This window comes from Mustela nivalis (assembly GCF_964662115.1).
Source record: "Mustela nivalis genome assembly, chromosome: 11".
NCBI lineage: Eukaryota > Metazoa > Chordata > Mammalia > Carnivora > Mustelidae > Mustela > Mustela nivalis.
Window position 1 is genome coordinate 46,246,666 of NC_139030.1, and position 26,617 is coordinate 46,273,282.

General features: G+C 37.9%; 1 protein-coding gene across 6 annotated transcripts in view; it reads right to left on the bottom strand.

The window, feature by feature from the left end:
- MAP3K20 (mitogen-activated protein kinase kinase kinase 20) overlaps nucleotides 1-26,617 on the bottom strand; it is a 178,723-nt gene that overhangs the window by 76,232 nt on the left and 75,874 nt on the right. For all 6 annotated transcript variants that reach the window (XM_082689575.1, XM_082689574.1, XM_082689576.1 and 3 more), the window contains 2 exons: nucleotides 18,764-18,851; nucleotides 3,515-3,616 (listed from right to left, as the gene is read on the bottom strand). In XM_082689575.1, coding sequence (XP_082545701.1) covers nucleotides 3,515-3,616; nucleotides 18,764-18,851 — 190 coding nt within the window. The remainder of the gene's footprint in view (nucleotides 1-3,514; nucleotides 3,617-18,763; nucleotides 18,852-26,617) is intronic.

The window sequence follows — 26,617 nt, forward strand, 5'->3', positions numbered from 1 at the left end:
ATGGATCCTTAGAATAAAGAAAAAGAGTATTTTCTACTGAAATACATTTCCTTTCCCTTTATTTCTCAAGTTGTCTTTTCTAAATAATGGAAGAAAAAGCCTCCCCACTGCCACAACCACACAAGCTCTTGGTTAATGAACTATCCAGTACATGTCATAAATAGGTTTTGGTTCTTTTTTTTGATTATATAGAAAATTTCATTTTTATAAAGGCTAATTTTTAAAATAATCTATTAATTTTCTACCATTCTGATTTTTAGATATTGAAGGTCATGTAAGAACAAAGAAAATTTAAAAATTTAAACTCTTGCAATACAAGAAAAATGACTGAAAGAGAGTCAAATTCACAAAAGTACCAGTAATTTTTAGCGATCTTAACCAAGATATAGCTAGAATACAGGAAAGCATTCTTCTAACACAAAATTCTCCACACTACACACTGAAAATCCAAGAGCTACAACCTGGGTAACTTTTAATAACCTCTAGGATTTCAGAGTGACCTCTTGCTTAAGAACCAAATTCAGGTAGAATCTGCTTAATTACCATTAGAAGCAGGGCTCCATAGTGTGAACACTGGCTGACAGTGAAGGTCTCCAAAAACAACATTCAGATACTAAAGCTTTAAACAGAGGCCTTTACTTCCTTATGGCAGATGTTATGAGAGAAAAATACCATAAGTTGTATGTGTAGAATGTACAGTATGCATTTACAATTCGTGTGCATAAACACAGTAGTAATCACAATCACATAAAAATCTGTTTTTATAGAGCCCTCCACAACTCTGCCTTATTTTTATTGCAGTGAACAATGAAGAAGGCTAAAAAAAAAACCCACCATCATCAGTTTTGAGCTTCAGGGTTCCTAAAAAAGATTTGACTGGTATCATTTGAAGGGGGAGATGGGGAATCAGTGAGGACCCTTCTGAGACTGGGTCCCGGTTCACCCACTTGAATCATTCTGCTTACACACTGGGAGGGGCACGTGGCACTTTCAGATGTACCTGCCAGCGGCCCTCCACTTCCCTTCCTACCCAGAAAGGAGACAGATTTTTTTTTTTTTCTTGGCTTTGAGGAGGTGTTCTCTCAGCAGTGATGTTAAGCAATGCCTACTTCAAAATGCATGAATCAACTCTAATTTGAAATGAATTATTCACTCTTTGATTTCTCAACATCATGTTGCTTCTATGTCTTCCATCTTGGTCAGACTAAAAGGTGTACAGCTGAATGTGACAGAGAATCAACAAAAATCAAGGCTTCCTGCTTCATCTCCGAGTTCTGTGCCCTGTTCTACCAGAGAGAGGTGAAGTCATTCCGAAAGCGCGGATTTCCTCTTCCTTTTAACAGACCATTTTAAATAATAAGTGTTACTTGTGACTATCAATAAATAAGTCTCTTCTCTGCCCCCCTCTTCTCACCTGGGGCCAGACAGAGGAGAACCTGCCTCTCGGGGCAATTCACCAGCCATGAGAAAGGGATTTTCCTGCGCTGCGATTTGGCACACAGTGTTGTGTGCCCCCCCCCACCCACCCGTCCTCTCTCATCTCATTTCCTCCACCCCTAGTCTTTACCTCCAGTTCCAGTCTGCTACTTCAGGAACCCTGCTCTTTCTCTTCTTTGTCCTTCTGATAGAAAGCCCAGAATAACTGAGCTGATCTGGAGCCAAGGGATTTGCCCCTTAGACAGGGACTGCACTGGGGAAGGGCCGGGAGGGACAAGGTTTTTATGGGACAAGGTTTACAGGCCTGGCAGAGGGGAGGGGAAGTAGTGGGGTTGGAGGGGTGGTGGAGGGAGGCAAAGAAGCATGTGTACAGCAGGAAGCAGAGCGACTGCTGTCAGTTGATTTGTTTGATGTCTATCCTAAATGCCAGTAAGTCATACCATGGGCGTAATTGGCTAAGCACCCTAAATGCAAAGGTCTGTAAGGTGAAGTGCATTCAGTCAAAGACTGCTCAGATATACAGACACATTTATGGAAGTGTATTTCCACAATGCTTCATGCAGCTCCCAGGGAACACACGTCCCTCAGCTTACAAACACGTGGTTCCTGTGAACGACTGATGCATACAGACATGACTATGATGTTACTCGAAAATGTCTTGAAGAACGCAAAAATTTAAGGCTGATTGGAAATGCCTGATGCATGAATACACAATTAAGTTAATTAACACAGCCAAAGCCTTAAGTACACCATCCTAAACATAGAGCTTATTATTCTTATAAGGTAATGAAGTATCGTTCAGCAGCAGCATTTTGCATGAAATTTAAAAAAAAAATTTTTCTTCACTTTCCCTATTTGAAGAATTTGGCAGGTGTTGATGAAACTTAAAACTGACAAGAAAATTCCCCAACGGGAAGACTGTTACTTTTGGAAATTACTGTATGACTTCCCGGTGAAAGCGGAGTGTGAGTTGCTCTCCTTACTAAGTGCTAAATATCCTTTTCCTTGCTTTGTAAAGAGAAACTTTTAGAGATTGGAGGAGCAAAATGCAAAGGAGTGAATTGCCCTGGTAAAATCTGGACACACTTGCTTTCTAGGGGTTGCTAGAATACAAATGTAACTATCAGTGTTCATTATTTAGATTAAGTTGTTTCCAAAGCAACTTTGACAGTTATAAATAAAACTCAGAAACCTTGCGTTAGGAAAATGGAAAAAAAAGAGATAAAAATAAATGGAATTTAAATTGCTTTAGAAAGCATTAGTCTATGTCAGAATTTATGAGGGGAAAAGAACTGGGCACCTTGTTTAGGGGTTTTGTGTATTAAAAATATTTCATTTCCAGGGTGATTTCCAAGTTTACATTAAATAGAAAATAAAAATCCGAATTGCTTTCACATGGCAGGGCAAATAAAACTTTTTTTGAAAGTGGTTACGATTTTTAGCATATTATTATGTACACAAAATAAGTAGAACTAATCCTACAATAAATCACATTTTCTGGGTACTGAGTCTAAGAAGAGACTTGCGGAACAACAGAATTATGAGCTTTCCATTTAATGTGTTGAGCAGGCTGGTCAATTACAATGTCACAAAATGTGGCAAAAATGGCTGCCCTGAAGTCACGGATTATGTTGGAACATAGTTTTAGGGAAAGAAATAAAGTGAAGAGAGAAAAGGAATGCAGAAGTGGAAAGACAGTGACTTAAAATATCTATTAACCCCTCCCTCCCCCGAGAGAGAGACAAACCAAGAAAAGACTCTTAACTATAGAGAACAGATGGTTACCAGAGGGGAGGGGTGGAGGGTGGAACAGGTGAAGAGGATTAAGGAGTGCACTTGTGATAAGGACTAATACACAGAATTGGGGATCACTATATTGTACACCTGAAGCAAATGTAACACTATATTACATACCTATACTGGAATTAAAATAAAAAGTTGCAAAATTCTTGCTACTTGCAGACTGAAAAGGGGACATCTAAAGACACAGAGTAACAAACCTTTGTCCTTAAATCACCATGTCACGATAGGAAAATGTGCCCCACCAATTCTCTAAGAATACAGGAAGTCTCATTACCTTTGGCTACATCAGTGGCCCAGGTCATAATGTGATCCATGTCCATCTCTTCACTTCTGTTACTATTAATGTAATCATAGAGTGATCCCAGAGAAGCATATTCTAGTTTCAAAGGAAAAGAGAAGCATACAATTAAAACCAAGGTGCCTTTCAGAAATAAGACTGAGTATACCTGAAACTAATATATGTCAATTCTACCCAAATAAAAAAGAACAACAAAAAAATTTAAAAATAAGACTAAATTCTCATTGAGAAAATGTGTTAAAGAATTTACCAAATAACATTAAAAGCAAATAAAAACCATTCCAGGCTGTGGTTTCTAAAAATTATTGTCTTCCTGAAAAGATATCTGTTAAAGACAAAACAACTGAAAGAATGAATGGTAGAACTTCAACTGAGGATGAACTCAAAAGCTTTCTAGATGGAACTGAGACACATAGGGAGGTGCTGGAAGAACACATCTGAAACAAAGGCAGGCACATATATAGGTATTTCTTTAAAAACTGTCATTCTAATGAGATAGAGAAGATTAAAATACATAAGCAGAGTATTTATGTGACAGGGTAAACAAATCAAATCTTGTTGCATCAAAATTTAGAAGAGCCCTCAAAACACAAGCACAGGGCGCCTGGGTGGCTCAGTGGGTTAAGCCGCTGCCTTCAGCTCAGGTCATGATCTCAGGGTCCTGGGATCGAGTCCCACATCGGGCTCTCTGCTCAGCAGGGGGCCTGCTTCCCTTCCTCTCTCTCTGTGATCTCTTCCCTTCCTCTCTCCTACTGTGATCTCTCTCTGTCAAATAAATAAATAAATAAAATCTTAAAAAAAAAAAAAACCTTTAAAAAAAAAAACACAAGCACATAAAAAACCCAAGAAAGTGAGAAAATTCCTTCAAAAGTGGTTTTGAGAGCATCTGCCTTCAGCTCAGGTCATGATCCTGGGGTCCTGGGAAGCCTGCTTCTCCCTCTGCCTCTCTCCCTCCCTTCCTCTCTCTCTTAAATAAATAAATAAAATCTTCTGGGGTGCCTAGGTGGCTCAATCAGTTAAGTACCTGCCTTCACCTCAAGCCATGATCCTGGGGTCCTGGGATGGAGCCCTGCATCTGTTTTCCTGCCTGGTGGGGAGCCTGCTTCTCCCTGCTTGTACGCTTTCTCCCTCTGTCAAATAAAGAAATAAAATCTTTTTTTTTTAATGGCTTTGAGATATAAATTACATACCATAAAATTTGCCTGTCAGTGTACAATTGGGTGATTTTCAGTAAATTGACAGAGCTGGAAACCACCACCACAACCCAATTTTAGAACCTTTCCAGCACTCCAAACGGTTCCCTTGTGCCCATCTGCAGTTAAGCCCCACTCTAAACCCCAGCTCCGTCGTCTAATTTCTGGCTCTACAAAGGTATCTTTTCTGGATATTTCATATAAATGGAATCATGCAGTAAGTGGCCTTTTGTGTCCGACTTCTTTCTCTTCACAAGATGATTCCAAGGTTCACTCATGCTGTAGCTTGTATCAGTACTTCGGTCCTTTTTATTGCTGAATAATAGTCCATTGTGTGGATTTACAATTATTTTATTCACTCACCAGTCAATAGACATTTGGACTGTTCCTGATTTTGGGCTATCAGGAATAATGTCCTACGAAACTGTGAAACTGCTTTCCAAAGAGGCTGTACCATTTCATACACCCGCTAGCACTCTGAGGGTTTCAGTTTCTTTACTTAGTACTGTCCGTGTCTTAATCACAGCCGTTTTGGTGAGTAGAATTCTAGTGGCATCTCATATTGTTAATTGCACTTTCCTAGTGACTAATGAAGTTGAACATCTTTTCACGTGGCTATGAGACCTGAGTATATATTCTCAGGCAAAATGTTTATTTCAATATTTTGCCCAATTGAAGATTTGGTTGTTTTATTAATCCCGAATTTCAGGAGTTCCTTGTTTATTCTGGAAGCAGGTCCTTTATCAGATTTAGGATCTGCAAGCATTTTCTCCCAGTCTGGAACTTGTCTTTTCATTTTCTTAACAGCATCTTTCAAAGACCAGAAATTCTTAATTCTGATGACGTCAACTTAATTGTTTTCTCTTTTATGGACTGTGCTTTGGTGTCATATTTAAGAACTCTCTGCCCAAGTCAAAGGTAAAAAGATTTTCTCCTATTTTTCTTCTGAGAGTTCTATACTTTAGCTCTTACACTTAGGTCTATGACCCATGTTGGGTCTATGACCTATTTTTTTGTGTGTGGTTTAAGGTAAGGATTTAATACCACTTTTTCACATGTAGATTTCTAATCGTCCCAGCACAATTTGTTGAAAATACTATCTTTTACCCATTGAATTGTCTTGGCACCTTTATTGCAAGTCAATTATCAATCAGTGCTAAGATTTTTTTCCCCTAAATTCTTAATTTTGTTCCTGTATCCTTGAGCACTATATCACTGATTCCTACAGATTTACAGTAAGTATTAAAATGAGGTAGTTTGAGTCTTCAACTTTGGTTCTTTTAAAATTCTAGATCTTTTGCATTTCTTTGTGAATCTTAGAATCACCTTGCAGTTTCTTATTTTAAAAAATCTGCTGGAATTGAGATAGGAATTGTTTTGAATTTATCAATCAATTTGGGGAGAACTGCGATCTTGACAAAAATGAGTCTTCCAAACCACGAACATGTAATGTTTCTCAATATTATTTATATCTAGAGTTTCTCTCAGCAATGTTTTATACTTTTCAGGGTAAAAAGTCTTACACTTCTTTATTCAATTTATAATCAACTATTTTATTCTTTTTGATTCTACTTGTATCCAAGTAGAATAACTGTGAATAAAATTTTATTTTTTTAAGATTTTATTTTTAAGTAACCACTACATCCACAGTGGAGCTCGAGCTCACTACCCCAAGATCAAGAGTCATGCCCTATTGAGCCAGCCACATGTCCCAAAAGAAATTGTTTCTTAATTGATTAATCAATCAATCTGGGGATTCCTTGGGATTTTCTACACACAGGATGTCATATAAGACAGTTTTATTTCTTTCTTTCCAGTATGGATTCCTTTTATTTTTCTGGTCTAATTGCACTGGCTAGAAATTTCAATATAAGTACATGTTGCTTAGATGTGGCAAGAGTGGAACCTCAGGAGCGCCTAGGTGGCTCAGTGGGTTAAAGCCTCTGCCTTCAGCTCAGGTCATGATCCTAGGGTCCTGGGATCGAGCCCTGCATCGGGCTCTCTGCTCCAAGGGGAGCCTGCTTTCTCCTCTCTCTCTGCCTGCCTCTCTGCCTGCTTGTGATCTCTGTCTGTCAAATAAATAAATAAAGTCTTACAAAAAAAAAAAAAAAAAGAGTGGAACCTCACTCCCTTGTCCCCAATCTTAGGGGAAGAACATTCAATTTCACCATTAAGTATGACATTAGCTATGGGGTTTTGTAGATGCTATCCATCAGGTTGAGAAGATTCCCTTCTGTTCCTACTTTACTGAGATTTCTTATGATAAACAGATGTTGTATTATGCCAACAAGTTATATCTTTTTATTCTATTATCTATTATAGTACCTTACATTAATTGATGACAGATGTTAAACCAACCTTGCATCTTTGAGATAAATTCCATTTGGTAATGGGATATAATCCTTTTTAGAGGTGGCTGGATTCAGTTTGCTGATACAGCTCTTCTTCGACTTACACTGGGGTTACATCTCAATAAGCCCATCATAGGATGAAGACAGAGTTAAGTTGAAAAATGCATGTAGGGCACCAGGATGGTGCAGTCAGTTGGACATCCGACTCTGGGTCTCAACTCAGGTCATGGTCTCAGGGACAACTGTGGGATCAAGCCCTACACTGGGCTCTGTGCTCAGTGGGGAGTCTAGTTGAGGATTCTCTCTCTCCCTCTGTCCCTTTCAAATAAATAAATAAAATCCTTTAAAAATTGCATTTAGTACCCCTAATCTATCAAACATCATAGCTTAGCCTAGCCTATCTTAAACTAAGTGCTCAGAACACTTAGATTTGCCTATAGTTGGCAAAATTATCTAAAACAAACCCCATTTTATAACAAAGTGTTGAATACCTCATGTGATTTACTGAATATTGTACTGAAAGTGAAAAACGGAATGGCTGTATGGGTACAGAATGGTTGTAAGCCTATCAGTTGTTGATCATATGGCTCACTGAGGGTTGTGGTTCATTACTGCTGCTGCCCAGCATTACAGAAGAACATGGTACCACATATTATGAGCCCCAGGAAAGATCAAAACTCAAAATTTGAAGCACTGAAGTATGGTTTCAACTGAATGCCTACTCCTTTTGCATCAACATAGTCAAAAAACTGTGAGTTGAACCATTGTAATTTGGGGACCTTCTGTCTGTAGTTAAGAATTTTTCCATCTATGTTTATGAGGGATATTGGTCTAAAGTTTTCTTTTCTTACTATGTTTTTTTCTGGCTTTAGCATTGGGATAATATTGGCCTTACACAATGAGTTAATAAGCATTCCTTCCTCCTTTATTTTCTGAAGGAATACGGGAAGGATTGGCATTTTTTTCGATAAACATTTGACAAAAAGCACCAATGCAATTATCTGGGTCTGGGCTTTTCATTATAGAAATGTTTTAAATTTCTGACTCAAATTTCTTTACTTATTATATGTCTATTCAGATTTTCTGTTTCTTCTTGAGTCAGTTTTAATAATTTGTATCTTTATAGGAATTAGTTTATTTCATCTAACTTGCTTAATTTGGTGGCATAAAATTGATGACACCATTCCTTTATAATCCCTTTATATTTCTGTAGAAGCCATAGTGCTGTCTTCTTCATTTTTGAGTTTGCTAATATATATCTTCTCTCTTTTCTCTTGGTCAATCTAGCTGAAGGTTTGTCAGTTCTATTTATCTTTTCAAAGATCAAATTTTTACCTTCACTGATTTTTCTCTATTATTTTTCTGCTATTTTATCATGTTCTGCTCTCATCTTTATTATTTCCTTTCTTTGCCTTGCTCTGGGTTTATATGTTGCTTTTTGGGGGGTTTCTTAAGGTGGAAGTTTGGATGATCAATGTCAGACCTTTCTTTTCTTTTTTTTTTTTTTTAGATTTTATTTATTTATTTGACAGAGAAAGACATAACACAAGCAGGCAGAGAAGCAGGCAGAGAGAGAGGGGGAAACAGGCTCCCTGCGGAGCAGAGAGCCCAATGCATTGCTCAATCCCAGGACCCTGAGATCATGACCTGAGCCCAAGGCAAGGGCTTAACCCACAGAGCCACCCAGGCACCCCAGACCTTTCTTTTTTTGACACAGATGTTTAAAGTTATAAATTTCCCTCTAAGTATTACTTTACCTGTCTCTTATAATTGTGTAATGTTGCATTTTTCATTTTTCTTTCTGTCCAAAATATTTTAAAGTCTATGGTGATTTCTTCTTTGACTCACTGAATATTTAGAAGTGTATTGTTTAATTTCCAAAATATTTGGAGAGATTTTTCAGATTTCCTTCTGGTGTTGCTTTTTTTTTTTTTTTTTAATAAACATATAATGTATTATTAATCCCAGGGGTACAGTCTGTGAATCGCCAGGTTTACACACTTCACAGCAGTCTCTGGTGTTGATTTCTAACTGTTAAGTTAGAAATAGAGTTATCTATTGTAGTTGGAGAACCTACATTTCAGTATTCCAGTTCTTTTAGATGTATCAAGATTTATTTCATAGCCTAACTTATGTTATATTCTGGAGAATGTTGGATGTGTGCTTGAAAAAAATATGTATTCTTCAATGGGCTGAAATCAAGTATTGCTGAATTGCCTATTAATCCTTTAAATTTTGTCAGTTTTAGTTTTATGTTTTTTGGCAACCTGCTGTTAGGTATGTATACCTTTACAATTGCTGTATCTTCCTAATGTACTGGTGTGGTTTTTTTTTTTTAAGATTTTATTTGTTTATTTGACAGACAGAGATCACAAGTAGGCAGAGAAGCAGGCAGAGAGAGAGGAGGAAGCAGGCTCCCCGAGGAACAGAGAGTCCAATTCGGGGCTTGATCCCAGGACTCTGGGATCATGACCTGAGCCGAAGGCAGAGGCTTTAATCCACTGAGCCACCCAGGTGCCCCCGTACTGGTCTTTTTATCATTTATGAAATGACCTTTTTCATCTCTAATAATATTTTTTCTCTTAAGCCTATTTTGTCTGAAATAAATACAGTTACTCCAATTCCTCTCATTGTTATTGTTTCCATGGTAGGTCTTTTTCCATCTGCTTACTTTCAACCTGTGTCTCTGAATCTAAAATGGGTCTCTTGTACACAACACACAGTTGGAGCTTGCTTTTTTATCCATTGTATCAATCACTGTCTTTTAGCTGGGAAGTTTAGACCATTCACATTTAATGTAATTATTGATATGGTTGATTTTGGATATTGTTTTTTATATGTACCCTGTCCTTCTCACTCATCTCTTCCTTTTTTACTGCCCTCTATGTTAATATTTTTTATTTATCATTTTAATTCCTCAGTCAATTTTTTTCTGTATTTCTTGAGTGGATGTTCTTTGTGATGGCTAAAGGGAATACAAAATGCATCTTAATTTAGTATGATCTACTTCAGCTTAACACTAACTTAATTCTAGTAAAATACAGAAAATGATACAGCTCCATTCCCTCCCCCATTTTTATGCTATTACTGTAAAATATACCTACATTTGTTAAAAATTTATTTATTTGAAGGGCTCCTGGGTGTCTTAGTTGTTAAGTGTCTGCCTTTGGCTCAGGTCATGATCCCAGGGTTCTGGGATCGAGCACCACGTCAGGCTCCCTGCTCCTCGGAAAGCCTGCTTCTCCCTCTCCTACTCCCCCACTAGTATTCCCTCTCTCACTGTGTCTCTCTCTGTCAAATAAATAAATAAAATCTATTAAAAATTATTTATTAGAGAGAGAGGAGGAGGAGGAGAGTGAGGGGGACAAGCAGACTCCATGCTGAGTGCAGAGCATAATGTAGGGCCCAATGCAGGGCCCAATCTCAGGCCCCTGAGATCATGACTAACCCACCCAGGTGCCTCATCTACATTTTTTAAGTAAGCAAAAACAGTGTTCTAATTATTGCTTTATACAATCTTGTGTTTTTAGCAATGTTAAGAGAAGAAATAAGAACAAATATACATACGGAGTATTTTATATTGACCCACATATTTATCATTCTAGTACCCTTTATTTTTCCTTAAATTATTATCTGCTGTCGTTTTCTTTCTGCCTAAAGAATCAACTGCCTTTAGTATTTCTTGTAAGTCAGAACTAATAGCAACAAATTCTCTCATCCTTTATTCAAGCACATCTTTGCTTTGTCTTCATTTTTAAAGGATAATTTTTGCTGTATATAGTTTTCTTCTTTCAGCATTTTAAATGTCTACTGCTTTTGGCCCTCCTTGTTATAGATAAGAAGTTAGTCATTAATCATATTGTTCCTTTATAGGTGAGAAATTGTTTTTATTTGCTATTTACAAGATTTTCACTTTGTCTTTAACAACACAGTTTGAGGGTGCCTGGGTGGTTCAGTAGGTTAAGCTTCTGTCTTGGGTTTGGGTCAGGATCTCAGAGTCCTGGGATCGAGCCCCAACATTGTGCTCTCTGCGCAGCAGGGAGCCTGCTTCACCATCTCTCTCTGCCTACTTGTAATCTCTCTCTCTCTCTCTGTCAAATAAATAAATAAAATCTTTAAAAACAAAAACACGGTTTGACTATGATGTGTCTAGGTGTGGGTTCTTTTCAATCTATCCTACTTAGAGTTCATCAAGCTTCTCCAGTATGTAGATAAATGCATTTTATCAAATTCAGGAAGTTTTTTTGGCCTTTATTTCTTCAAATACTTCTCTATTTTTTCCATTTTCTATTTTTTACTTTATCTATTTTTCTATTTTCTATTTTTCTACTCCTCTTCTCTCTCTGCTAATTGGTACACTTGATGTCATCCATAGGTCTTTAAGGTTCTGTTTCTCTTTCCTCAAGTTTTTTCCTCTTTTTCAGACTTGATAATTTCTATTGGCCCAATTTTAAGTTCACTGATTTTTTTCTCCTTGCTGTCTCAAATCTGCTGTTAAGTCACTCTAGAGAACTTTTTTTTTTTTTAAGATCTTATTTATTTGAGAGAAAGAGTGGGAGAGAGCATGAGAGGGTAGAAGGTCAGAGGGAGAAGCACTCCCCATGGAGCTTGGAGCCTCATGTTGGACTTGATCTGGAACTCCAGGATCAGGACCTGGCCAAAGGCAGTTGCTGAACCAAATGAGCCACCCAGGTGCCCTAGAGAATTTTTTAAAAAAATTATTTCCTTTTCTACTCCAGAATTTCCATGGGGTCCTATTTCTTAAAAATTCTATTTGCTTGATGAGAGTCTCTATTGCTTGAGTCACTGTTTTTTATTTTTGTATAATTTTTACTTTTACACCAAAGTTATTAATAGCCACCAAATAGCGTAAAATTACAATGATAACCTTAGATGAACAAAGGAAAGGCAAAGAGCTTTAAGTTTTACTATGAAATAGTCTGGTCGAATGTAACAATGGTGACCTTAGAAATCTATATTACCACATAATCTAGACAAGTAAACTGCCTTCTATAAATAAAAATATCCCTGGTGATACAGTATTTGAATAGTTTTTGGTTACTAAAATAGCATTTAGTAGAAGATTCAGCACCTTTAAGAGTTACTATAGATGCCAAATACAAAGTAATGTTCACCTCCACCACCAAAAAAAATTAATCCTCAGAAAAGAGGGAGTCACCTTTTACTAAGATAAATTCTAAAATCTCTCATAGGGTACTCTCTCAATTTATTTTGTACATCAAAACATATTTGGCAAAAAATATCTGAGCCTGAGATTACCTTAATCAAAGGTAAATTTTAAAGGCTGACCGAGTTACCCCTATGAGTGAGAAACCAAAAAAAAAAAAAAAAAAAAGGCAACAAAACAAAATTTAACACAGACTAATCACTTCTGGACCTACAAACTCTCCATTACTGAAAACATGAGTGGTTCAGTCCTTAAGCGTCTGCCATCGGCTCAGTTCATGATCCCTGACCTGACAAGTACAGTACTGGGAGTGGAGGAGATCCCAGAGTCCTGGGTTCCAGCCCTGCATGGGTTCCCTGCTCAGCGGGAAACCTGCTTCCCCCTTTCCCACTCCTGCTTGCGTTCCTGCTCTCACTGTCTCTCTCTCCCTCTGTCAAATGAATAAATAAAATCTTTTTTAAAAAATCACTTAAAAAAGCAATACAGTTATGGTTATAAATATGCCCTGTGGGACTAAAATATCCACCAACCCTGATGTTACGCCATTGGATACTTCAAGCTTGGGATGAGTATCCAGATAGCACACACAGAAATCTAAACTACTGTATTTTGAACATCTTAGACTACAGTGAAGTGGATTTTGTGACCCTGGGATTTATATTATGAAATATTTATCTGTCTTCTTCTTGTTTCTGAAACAAAGCTCTTAAAACCTGTGGAATTTTCTAAGCAGTAAGAGTAATGGGAGCATCTTCTGTTATAGTATTTGGTCACTGTCCTTGCTTCCCCCATTAGCTCCAGAGCCATCAAGGTGAAAGGAGTGTCATGTTATTCATAAAGCCCCTTTCAACCACATTTGAGTTTATGTTAATGAAGTGCCTTTTGGAAAGCCTCTTAGGATGGGAGCTATTCTACAGGAGAACCAACTAGTATTCCCTCTGGGGAGGGGAGAGGGCTGGAGTTGAAAATCACCAACCGCCAGTGCTTAATCAACCATGTCTATGTAACAAAAAATACAAAAATCCAAAAGGATGGGATTCAGAGAACTTCAAGATTGGTGGAGAAGAACATCCACATGCTGGGAGGGCGCACCCCAAACTCCAAAGGAACAGAAAACCCTGTGCTCAGGACTCTTCTGGACTTCATCCTATGTATCTCTTCATCTGATAACCTTTCATATATCCTTTGCAATAAACCAGTAATCTAGTAAGTAAGCTGTTTCCTGGAGTTCTATGGGCATCCTCCAAAGAGGGCATGTGGGAACCTCCTATTTATAGTAGTCAAAAGTATGGGTGACAACCTGAACTTGAAACTGGCATCTGCTGAGGGGAGGGGAACTCTTGCAGGACTGAACCCTAACCTGTGGTATCTGACTCTATCTCCAGGTAGATCACGTTAGAAGTGAAATAAACTGCAGAGCACCCAGATGGTCTCACAGACTCACTTGGTGTGGGAAAACTATCACACACTTGGTGACCAGAAGTGCCTGAAGTGAATGAAGTACAGTACTGAGAGTGGAGGAGACACACAGCGCGGTGTTTTCCCATTGAAGATGTACTTTGAAAACCATGTTAAGATAATTTAAAAATGGGTTCAGATAATGAAAAAAACATGGATGTTGAAGATACATTATGAAACGAAATTGCTTCACGAATGTGAGGGTGCAAGAAAGGCAGTACGAGTATACTATTTCATGTAAAACATGATCTTTAAATATGTTGGTAGGTAAACCATTTTAAAAAGGCATATAATTATTTAATCCTTTTTGTCTTCTCATCGCAAATTAAGGACCCACCTTATGCACACATGATACATGCTTTAAAAACCACTTCACTTCCCCCTAGAACACAGTTTATTGGACTTTGGAATAAAACATTTGTTTTAATTCATTTTAAAAAGGGTCATTAAGAACCATATTAAGGAAACATTTCCTTTTGATTTCTAAGTTAATTTTTCCTTTTTAGTTTTATGGCAACCATAGCTGGCTTTGAAAAATGTAAACATTAGGGACGCCTGGGTGGCTCAGTGGGTTAAAGCCTCTGCCTTCGGCTCAGGTCATGATCTCAGGGTCCTGGGATCGAGTCCCACATCGGGCTCTCTGCTCAGCAGGGAGCCTGCTTCCCTCTCTCTCTGCCTGCCTCTCTGTCTACTTGTGATCTCCCTCTGTCAAATAACTAAATAAAATCTTTAAAAAAAAGAAAAATGTAAACATTAAAAAAGAAAAGAAAAAAGAAAAATGTAAACATATAGTCACAATCTTATTGAAACAAACGCCATTATCACAAAAATCTCTTTATAATATTACCAAGTAAACTTAATTTGGATTATAACTAATAGTACAAATGAATTTAAGTAAATATCTGGAATTTGTTTTAACAAAACGTGACACTTATTTCTAATTAGCTAATAAGATCAACACAACATCAAAACATGCAAATTAGATATGTCTATGACTGAAATACATCAAGACTGAGTTCAAGGAAATGAAATCAGGCGCTTAAAAATTAATGTTCTCCATGCTTGAGGTTTTTTTTTTTTTTAAGATTTTATTTATTTATTTGACAGAGAGAGAGAGAGAGATCACAAGTAGACAGAGCAGCAGGCAGAGAGAGAAGGAGAAGCAGGCTCCCCGCCAAGCAGAGAGCCCGATGTGGGGCTCGATCCCAGGACCCTGGGATCATGACCCAAGCCAAAGGCAGAGGTTTAACCCACTGAGCCACCCAGGGGCCCCTCCATGCTTGGGTTTTAATGAGGATTTAGGTCTGTCAAAGAATCGCATAGAACTAGTATCCTTTCTGAGAGTAGTGGTAAGAGGTCATGTGGAATTAGTAACAAATTTAAGAGGTGACAGCAGCCGTAGAGCACAAAGATGTAATTTCCCAGGTCCTGAGACCTTCAGCCACCTTCCTCTGGAGTCCTGGGACCCAGTCTGCCTCCAGGTACTTTCTGCAGTATTCCTCTCCAAACTGACTCCAAAAGAACCACGTGACCCAGTGTATAGCACCTTCCCTCCCAGGAGTAATTACCATTACACTCCCAGCCATCAAGTATCTGTGAAAATACTTGTTAAAAAAAAGAAAAAGAAAAAGAAAAAAAAGATAAAAGAATGGAAGTAGTACAGAATTAAGAGGTTTCCAAAGACGAAAGAAAACTTGATCCATTATTGAATTGTTTCTTTTGACTTTGGAGTCTGAGGTTCTGGTCACTCCATTTCTTTGTAGATCTAGGGGAAAGATGCTCACTTCCCCTCCAAGGGAAACCAAGTGGCAGCTCCCTCTTGGACTCCTCCCTGGGTTCCCCTATAAACAGGTTTTCTAAGTCTGTGATGGAAAGTTTTGGCACACATGCGCACACAGGGGCGCACACACACATACACATTCCCACCCTGGAATCATCTACTCTTGTCACTTCATTCACATAGGAGAAAATGAAGACACAGATCATCAGACCCATCTATGCAGCTTTGGCAGAATCAGGACAAGACACATCTCCCAATTCCCAGGGACATTCTATTCTGATTGATAAATTTTCCTCCAAGTCCCCCATCTGAGCACCAATAGCTTCTTCCTGCAACAACCTTTCCTAGGAACAAACTCAAGTGGAATGGATTCAAGTCATTCAAGTTGCCCCTCACAGAACCCCAAAATCTGAGGAAGATGACAGAGTTCAAAAGAGGGGGAGCTGGCTAAGCTGAGTGATCAAGGTCTCTCTGCCTGTTTGTCTCTCTTTTCTCCCTTAACATCCCCATATTAGACCTATTTGTGTCCATTTAAAGAGGCAGAAGAAGTGCTGTCATCCCCAGCCCATGTGAGCTCACAGACTAGGCTCAGTTTGCATGTATGCCCAGAACATGGCTGGATCTTTAAGCTGCAGGAAGTGGTCTGAAAAGCTCAGATATTTCTTTGGTAGATACTTGTAAACATACAATTAAAATTATTATCTCCAGAAACAAAATTAACCTTATCAAAATAATACATTTTAAAACACCAAAACTTGGCTAAGAAGTATCTTTAATAATCAACCTCAGAGGTCAATAAGAGAGCTATGAATAAATAATTTACTATTTCCTGACAATTGTGAAACTTGTGTGGTTTTAAAGAAATGTTTAATGTTGGGGCATCTGGGTGGCTCAGCGGGTTAAGCCTCTGCCTTGGGCTCAGTTCATGGTCTCAGGGTCCTGGGATTGAGCCCCGGGATCAAGACCCCCATTGGGCTCTCTGCTCAGCAGGGAGCCTGCTTCCCCTCTCCCCCTCTGCCTGCCTCTCTGCCTACTTGTGATCTCTGTCAAATAAATAAATAAAATCTTAAAAAAAAGAAAAAAAGAAATGTTTAATGTTAACAGTTGCTTATTCTTGGCTCTATAGGAAAACAGTTATAGATCTAAAAAGAACTAATCAATTATAACCAAAGATTTGGGGAAGGTAAAGATGCATGAAACAAAGGACTGGCTAGTCCATAAAATAACTAAGTGAAATCAAACTTTCTCACCCAAGTCCTTGGATACTTTCTTCATCTTTAGAATAAGAAGAACTGGGTTGAGTATGCTGGCTAACAGTGAATGTCCCTCACATCCTCCCGGGACTCAGAAAAAACTCTTGGAAAAAGGAATTCATACCATGACTTCAGTTCCTTTTTCTACTCCTCAGCCTTACCTCTAGAAACTACAAGACTTCCTGAATAGTCCATGGAGTTCATTAAAGCTAAAGTCTTTCACTCAAAGGGTTTAATTTAGGCTAAAAGTATAAGACCAGAACCCCAGTTTCTAATCTCTTTGGAGCACCACACTTTCATCTACTAAATAGTAACTTAAGCCACAAACAAGGATCAGAAAACTCAATTCAGGGGCGCGTGGGCGGGGGGCTCAGTCCATTAAGCGTCTGCCTTGGACTCAGGTCGTGATCTCAGGGTCCTCAGATTGAGACCCCTTTTCCGGGCTCCCAGCTCAGGGGAGAGTCTGCTTCTCCCTCTCTCTCTGCTCCTCCCCCTACTGGTGCTCTCTAATAAATAAATAAAATCTTAAAAGAAAAAGAAAGAAAACTGGATTCAGATTTTTAAGGTAAACCTAACTAGTTAAAAGTAAATACAATGGACTAGGAAAGGGGAAGCAATATGGCAAGTGGGTCAGGGACAGAATTAAATTTTAAATCAGAAATATGACTTAAAAGATTAAATGTGGTTTACACACTAATAATATAACCCATTCTTAGATATCCAGGTTAAGGGGAAATATACAGGCTCGAGACTGAAAGCTGCCACATTACCCCGTTTTAAGGCATAGATCTAAACATAGCTAAATGGGGCTAAAATTCCCTCCACTTAAGAATTTAGGTAAAAATGCTGTTTATCAGAGTAAAAGCATGTTAAACTGCTCGCTGCTTGAAGGTGGAAGTAACAGCAACCATGTCCCTAGGCGGGTAAGAACCAGTGTACCCAGCCTTCTAAAACTAGCCCTGTCTAAAACTAGACAAGACAAGAAGCTTCTGTGTTAAGATCAACCTGAGAAATTTTTACCAACGGTTCAACCGCTAGCTGGATGACCTTGGGAAAGGTCCTTAAGTTAGAGTTTTAGTTTCTTATTTATAAAAATTATTCATAGAAATTATTTTACCTATCTCATGGAGTCATTGTAAGTATCAGAAGAGATCATTTATAAAGAGTACCTAACTCACAGCTCTTTATGGATGATGTTTTGTTGTTATTCTCTGTAAAGACAATCCAAGTAGTTAACAGGACAGCAGAAGAAGAGGGGGTTAATCTTTGAAGGTTTTCTGGTTGGTTTTGCTTTAATCAAAGAACAGCCAGACTAAAGAACCTGACCAAAGTTACTTACTATGAATTGAACGTGATACTTATTATGAACCTAAAGCTGCTCATTGGATTGTATAAATACGAGTACAAAGTATTAAAAAGATGTGTCTGTCTTTATTTTTATATGGCAAAATTTTCTGTGTGCTCCTCTTTGGAAAGGGTATTCCCATCAGTTATAAAACCGCTGTTCCAAATGTGGTAATTTAGATCAAGGTCATTACCAACCCAGATGACCAAACCTGAAAAATACTGTTCTCACGTCAGAGACCTTGAAGAAAGAACGCTCTAATGGGATTAAAATACCTTGCAAAGAATTACAACACGAACAGCTCAAGAAATCTTAATTTGTAAAAGGTCACAGAGTTACAAAAAACATCGCTCATTTCAGCTAATTAAATGAAATTTTAGTTAAACGGCACCTTTAAATATTGGTATTGCAGCTGCGAGTGCATTTAAATAGCATTTACGCAGATATAATTAGCACAATTAAACATGGGTAGAAGTGGAAGCACCATTCTTAATTATATTGATATAATCAGTTTTATTAATGCTTTATAGCAACAAAAGTGACATCTGACAGTAGCGCACAATTCATGACTGAACCTCATATTAAGCGTTTTAGTATATTAAGGAATCAAAAGCTAGGTAACTGGGGAAAGAAAGAAGTCAAATGATGCGTGCCTACCTGTGACGATCCCATAGTTGGGAGGTTCGAGAATTACTCCATAAAACTGGATGATGTTTCTGTGACTGAGGACACTGAGTATTTCTGCCTGCACGAAAATCAAATACAAAGTTACAGATGAAAGTCTCCTAAAATAGGTTGCCCATTCAATTTCCTTTTACATACATTTACGAAGATAGATACGTGCTCAACAAGTATGTACTGCTGATAGAACTCTGTGTTTCACAGCCTTCTTAAAAGTTTGAGAATTTCGATTGAAACATTCCTACATTTAAGAAATGGGGTTGAAGGGGCAGAAGCAGGGGTGCATCCGGGCAAGCCAGCATGACAGGTAGTGAAGAGGGTGGCGGCAAGGTGAGAGGTCCTATCTGTTTAAAGAAAAGCGCTCTTCCTAACAGATGAATGTGTTTTTATATTCTGCAACCTGTCTCTTGTAGGAGACCGAACTTCTACTGGTTGGATGAAGAGTCATCACCAAATTAACGGAGGATTTCTGAACTATTGCTAAAACAGGTTCAGGTAATACCCATTGATATTATTTATCTAATTATTCAAAATATATTTTTGCTCTTATACTATATAGAGCAAAGTCCTGAAAAGGATGTAAGGGTGGGTTCCTGACCTTCAGTGGTGACCTGGCAAGTAGGGAAGTCCTACTTTACATCTGAAATGAATTAAATACCAGAATACTCTACTGCAGAGTGACATCATAAAAAAAATAATAAATTTAATTTTTTAAATGAAAAAACAGAGATACTGCAATGTATATCTGCTAATGTCTATAAGAAGGGCATTCTCTAAGTTAACTAAATCACATGTACTTATTACCTTTATGGAGACAAAATACAGATGAATCAAGAATTATAAATACAATTAGATACAAAATCACTTAGGTACAAAAAAATTCAATATTTTTAAATGAAAAGCATGTTATTGGCCGTAAGTAAATAGGAGGTTAATAATTCCCCGTTCCAGGTAAGCAATTAAAGAAGAATGAACAGGGCTTTGTTAGAAAGGTGACAATGTAAATCAGTATTATTTGTTACAAATTTTTTGTCACAGGATAAGAATTGAGATTTCTTTAAAAAACTCCAAACTTGCTTTTAAGGTGGTACAACTAGGTACAAAACAGAAGTTTAAGTGTTGGCATGGGGTCAATATGGAATCAAGAGAAAGGCAAATTATTGACTTTATCCAAGGTTTCTTTGCCAATGTTTTCCTTTTAATGACATAGGTGCTGAAGGGAGCGATCAAAACACCCCTCTCACACTCTCTGAGTGCCTACTGTGTGCAGAGGTTTTGTGTTCCTCAAACAACCTTTTTCCCATAGTTTAGCTTTCCAAGCAGAAAGAAAATACATTAATTGAGCAAGACAATTATTCATCCATATGGCAAGTCTATTCTTATTAAGAAATAATAAATGAACTTTATTCTTAAGACAGAGTTCACGTGAGGGCCACCTGGGTGGCTCAGTCAGTGAAGCATATATCTGCCTTCAGCTTGGGTCATGATCCTGGGGTCCTGGGATCGAGTCCCGAGTAGGGTTCCCTGTTTGGCAAGGAGTCTGCTTCTCCCTCTGCCTCTCACCCCTCTTGTGCTCTCTCTCTCCCCGTCCCTCTAACAATAAAATTTTTTAAAAAAAAGTTCATATGATGAGAAATTTGGAAAACAAAGCCCCCCTATTTTTAACACGACTCAACTCCTTTTCAGTAAAGCATTAGAATTTAATGCAAATCAAGCTCTAATGTTTGGACCAGTGTTTATCAAAACAGGGGAATGTTATCCCATGCTATGTTCTGGTGAATTCTTTGGGGTATCTAAATTCTGTGACCATTAAAAATTGCTGGCTCAGTCAATAGAGCATGTTACACTTGATATCAGGTTGTAATTTCGAGCCTACGTTGGGTGTAGAACTTAAAAAAAAAAGAGAGAGAATTTCTAAATCTTTGGATGGCCATTTTATAATTCAGCACCACATGGGATTTTCACTGTTCCAACTAATTTTCATGTTTACATTTAAGATATTGCCAAGTAATGCCTTGGAGAGACAGAATTTATCTTTCAAGTTCTGGTAAACATATGCAGATGTTAAAATAACAACCATTATTTTGTGTCCTATTGTTATGCTCATTTAAAATTTTTTTACAGTTATGAAAAACTAAATTTTTGTGGTATAATTTGTAAGTAAAAGACAATTTCACAGAGTAAGACTTTCAGTTCTAATTTAAGAAACTAAGAATTTAACATAAAAACAACATAAGACTTTATAGAGTGCTTGTAGTAGTTCCGTAGAAATGGTCTTATAATAATCAGAGAGAGGCTAAATAAGTAAGTGGTATTTGCAATAAAGGAAGATCAAGTAATATCATGATGTTACCTACTCTAGCAAGCTCCAACAGAAGTAACTGTGGGATTGCGCAAGTGACTAAAATCGATGCTGTAGCAATCAGCACCTGACAGCAAGTGGGTGTGTTCTGTGGATTTGCCTTTACAAGCACCTGCTTGCCAACAGTTCATTAATGCAACTGTTACAGTAACAAAAAGCTTTTCTTTAAATTGTTGTTTTCCAGATTTATATTTTGGAATACTCTAGCAAACAGACTGCCCATCAAAATAATGGATTAGTAGTTTAAAAAGTTCACATAAGGAAACATACTAGTGATGAAGGCTAACTATAACTGTCCGTTGTGCCAAAAGAAAAAAGTAACTTTTTACACTATTGATATCAACAAAAGTGATTTTCAGTAAATGTAATTTGATGAAAATTGTTCATTTTTTTTTAAAAGATTTTATTTATTTATTTGACAGAGAGAAATCACAAGTAGGTAGAGAGGCAGGCAGAGAGAGAGAGAGGAGGAAGCAGGCTCCCTGCCGAGCAGAGAGCCTGATGCGGGACTCGATCCCAGGACCCTGAGATCATGACCTGAGCCGAAGGCAGCGGCTTAACCACTGAGCCACCCAGGCGCCCGAAAATTGTTCATTTTAGTTATGTTGTCTTTATGCTTTTATTTTTACTTAACTGAAAATCTGGTTTTGATTTTACAGGAACTATAAGCATAAGGAGTTCCGGGGAGGCTGGTTGGCTCAATCACCAGAGCATGGGACTCTTGATCTCGGGGTTGTGAGTTTGTGTCCCATGTTGGGTATAGAGATCACTTAAAAATAAAATCTTAAAAAAAAAAAAGCATAAGTAGTTCTTCATTTTATATTGTATATACTTAAGTTACACTGAAATAATAATTTTAATCAACATCAGGAATACAGATAACTTAATATTTCTATATAAAGAACCTATATATTTATCAGTTTGCAAAACGCCACTCTAGGAACACAAACAGAGACGTGTAGGCCAGTGCCCACTGCAGCATTATCCCCAATAACCAAAACGTAGAAGCAACCCGAGTGTTATCAACTGATGGGCAGATAAACAAAATGTGATATATGAATACAATGGAATATTAATTTAGCTATAAAAAGGGATTAAGTTCTGATACATGTTACAATACAGATGAACCTTGAAAACATTGTGCTAAGTGAATAAGCCAGGCACAAAATGACAAATACTGCATGACCCTTCTTTTATAACATATCTTGAATTGTCAAATTCAGAGATAAAGAATGCAAATTAGAGGTTACACCAGTGCTAGGGGAGGATGGAATGGGGAGCTGCCGCTTAATGTGCAGAGTTTGTTTGGGGTGATGAAAAAATTTGGAAATAGGTCATAGTGATGGTTGTCCAACACTGTGAATGCAATTAATGCCACCAAATTGTACACTTAAATATGGTTAAAATGGCAATTTTCATGCTATATATATTTTGCCACCCCAAAAAAATGTTTAAAACATACAGTCAGAGGGGCACCTGGGTGGCTCAGTGGGTTAAAGCCTCTGCCTTCAGCTCAGGTCATGGTCCCAGGATCCTGGGATCGAGTTCCACATTGGGCTCTCTGCTAGGCGGGGAGACTGCTCCCCACCGCACCCCTCTGCTATCCCTGCCCGCCTCTCTGCCTCCTTGTGATCTCTGTCTGTCAAATAAATAATAAAAAATCTTTAAAAAAATACAATCAGAATGGCTAAAATTAATAAGTCAGGAAATGACACATGTTGGCAAGGCTGTGGAGAAAGGGGAACCCTCTTACACTTCCGGTGGGAATGCAAGCTGGTGTAGCTGCTCTGAAAAACAATATGGAGGTTCCTTAAAAAAGTTAAAACTAGAGCTACCCTATGACTCACTGCTGAGTATTTACCCCAAACATACAAATGTAGTAATCTCAAGGGACACATGCACCCCAATGTTCACAGCAGCAATGTCCACAACAGCCAAACTATGGAAAGAGCCCAGATGCCCATTGATGGATGAATGGATAAAGATGTGATGTGTGGCTATCTATCTATCTAACTAGCTGAAACTACAGCACAATGGAATACTATGCAGCCATCAAAAAAAGAAATCTTGCCATTTGCAATGACATGGATGGAATTAGAAGGTACTAATAAGTCAATCAGAGAAAGACAATTATCATATGATTTCACTCATATGTGGAATTTAAAATTTAAAAAACAAAACAGAGGAGCATGAAGAAAGGGAGAGAAAAATAAAACAAGACAAAATCAGAGAGGGAGACAAAGCAGAAGAGACCCTTATCCACAGGAAGCAAAAGGGGTTGCTGGTGGAGAGGGGGTGGAGGGATGGGGTGACTGGGCGATGGGCCTCAAGGAGGGCACATGATGTAATAAGCACTGGGTGTTATATGCAATGATGAATCACTGAACTCTACCTCTCAAATTAATAACACACTACATGTTAATTAATTGAATTTAAATAACATTTTAAAAATAGAGCTCTCAAAAAAATAAAAATGCTATTCTAGACTTCTGTAGAGATGATCATATTCTCTCTACATATATTTATATACATACATACATACATACACACATACATACATAATCCTCTCAAAGTTACAGAACTCAAGGTCTAAATATCCATGGGTCAATAAGTACTTTTTCAGATCATGATTTAAGGAAGCAAGGAAAGTCTATGGCAGACAACAACAATTTTAACTCTGGCTCAAGGACTCTCCATAAAATGTCCCAATCTGATATAGAAGAGAGATAACTACAGTCTATTCACAAAAATGTCTTTATCAGAGCACAAAAATGTCTACACAGAAACTGTGTTTACAGTTAGGTATGTGACTGCTCCTACTGTTTCCAGCTTGGCTGGTTTCTTCCTCTCTCCCTCCCCTGCCTTCCTCCTCCTTTTCTTCTTCCTTTATGGGAAGGCTTACAAGCATTTCAGTGAACAGATCCAGGCGGGAGGAGGTATTTTGTTAGCTTTATTCTATCTGGCCTTTCTACATGTATATATGGACCGATGAGCCGTTAGATCAGTTTGTTGTTTTCAGAAGTCATCCAGCATACAGATTCCAAACAGACGAATCAGAGAGATTAGGTTAAATATTATAATTTAAATTAAAGGAAATTTAATGGAATATCATAATTTAAATAAATTTAAAGGAATTTAAGTTTTAATCTGTTTCCTTTAAAGTCTTAAAGGTCTTAAACAGTCTTAAAAGAAGATTTTAAATCAATTAGTATCTTCAGAGCAACCCCTTTCCTTCAATTCAAAACTTATCTTCTATTTTGGCAAGATTGCCTTTTTGAAAAAAATTTAGATGTAATTGACAACATTGTATTATTTTCTGATGTAAAACACGATGATTCAGTATTTGTATATACTGCAAACTAATCACCCCGGTAAGTCGTTAACATCCATCACCACACACAGTGACAAGTTCTTTTTTCTTGTGATGAGAACTTTTAAGACCTACTGCCTTAGCAACTTTCGGCTATATACTACAGTATTATTAACTGTAGTCACCATGCTGTATATTTCATCTCCATGACTTATTATATAACTAGAAGTTTTTCAACCTAAACCCAAATTTAAATGTTTCCTATTGGAGAGCTACCATAAAATCCTTAAAGATTCTGTTTCTATGGCTTCTTTTAAACTTTCTACATTCCATTGACATAGCCTCTATATGTATTTTTTTGATAAATATATATATGTATATTTTTGTAAGAAGGCTTCATGACCAGCATGGAGCCCAACATGGGGCTTGAACTCCCGACCCTGAGATCAAGACCCGAGCTTAGATTAAGAGTTGGACACTTAACCCACTGAGACAACTCAAGTGCCCTGTGATAAACAGTTAATAAAAAGTGAGTTTACTTCCTTTTTGAAAGAAACTAAAGATACTGACAGCACTCTATTGATTTACAGACAACACTAGCAGAAGAAATCATCTCTGAAGACCCATGTCATTAGCAGGCTCTATTTACATCTTCTCTTAGGAACAGGTTTTTCTCCCAGGCTGTCAACAGCTATTATCCTCCATGTAACAGCAGGATTGTATCCTCCTGCCTGTGATATGATACTGACAACAAAGACAGTAGGTATAATAAAATCCAAGGTACATGTCTACTGTCCACAAGTGTCAACTGCTCCTTCTTGCCCTCTTTAAATGACATTTAAAACATTCCAGGGACCCTGATTTCTGAGGTCCTGACCAATCCAAGATTCTCTGATTCTATCAGAGTATGATAATAAAAAAAAGAAATGGCTCATTCAACCATTCAAAGGAAGTAGTGTCTTTCACATTGTGCATCCAAGGTCAAAGGCTTTCTCCAAAGAGCTCTGTCTCCAAAATACAAATATGATCCAAGATCAGTATATTCTCTCAAAGTTTAAGAAGACAGGAGATGACCCCATGTTTTTGTTTTTTTAAAGATTTCATTTATTTTCTTGACAGAGAGAGAGATATCACAAGTAGACAGAGAGGCAGGCACAGAGGGGGGAAGCAGGCTCCCTGCTGAGCAGAAAGCCCGATGTGGGGTTTGATCCCAGAACACTGAGACCATGACCTAAACCGAGGGCAGAAGCTTAACCCACTGAGCCACCCAGGTGCCCAATCCCATGTTTTTTTTAAAAAAAAATTATATATGTAAGAGAGGCTAAGAAAAAATAAAATATGAGAGGCGCCTGGGTGGCTCAGTGGGTTAAGTCTCTGCCTTCGGCTCAGGTCATGGTCTCAGGGTCCTGGGATTGAGCCCCGCATCAGGCTCTGTGCTCAGAGGGGAGGCTGCTTCCCCGTCTCTTTCTGCCTACTTGTGATCTCTGTCTGTCAAATAAATAAATAAATCTTAAAAAAAAAAAAGACAAAGTATTAATTATGGTCATCTCTAGGTAGCAGAAAGAATTATAAATGATTTTAAATTTTTATGTATTTCTACAATAAACCTATATAGATTTTTATAATTTCTTTTTCAAGATTTATTTGAGAGAGAGCAGAGGAATGGAGCAGAGGGAGAGGGGGAAACAGGAAGCCCCACAGGGCTGAATCTCAAGACCCTGAGATCATGATGTAAGCCAAAGGCAGTGCTTAACCGACAAAGCCACCCAGATGCCCCTAAACCTATATAATTTTTTCATCAAAAAAAGCAATACATGAATGCAATATATATGACTGGAAAATACAAAGATAAATACAAAGATATTTATTTGATTGGAAATTCTGATTTTTCTCTTGGATTTGATCCGGAAGAAATAACACTCTTTCCTCACCTTCCCAGAACTACCCTAGGTATATAAAAACTAGTTAAGTTAAGCCCTGAGCTGTGAGTTTCTCCTGACCTGGGTCTGGAGTAAATTCATGTTCACCTAAGTTATTCTTGAAGAAGGCCACAGGTCCTGAGAGGCCACAAGACCACAGATGTGGGCGCTGCGAACTGACATCTAGATTGATTTCAACCTACTCAGTATCATTTTATTAAATGATCTCCTCTCCCTTC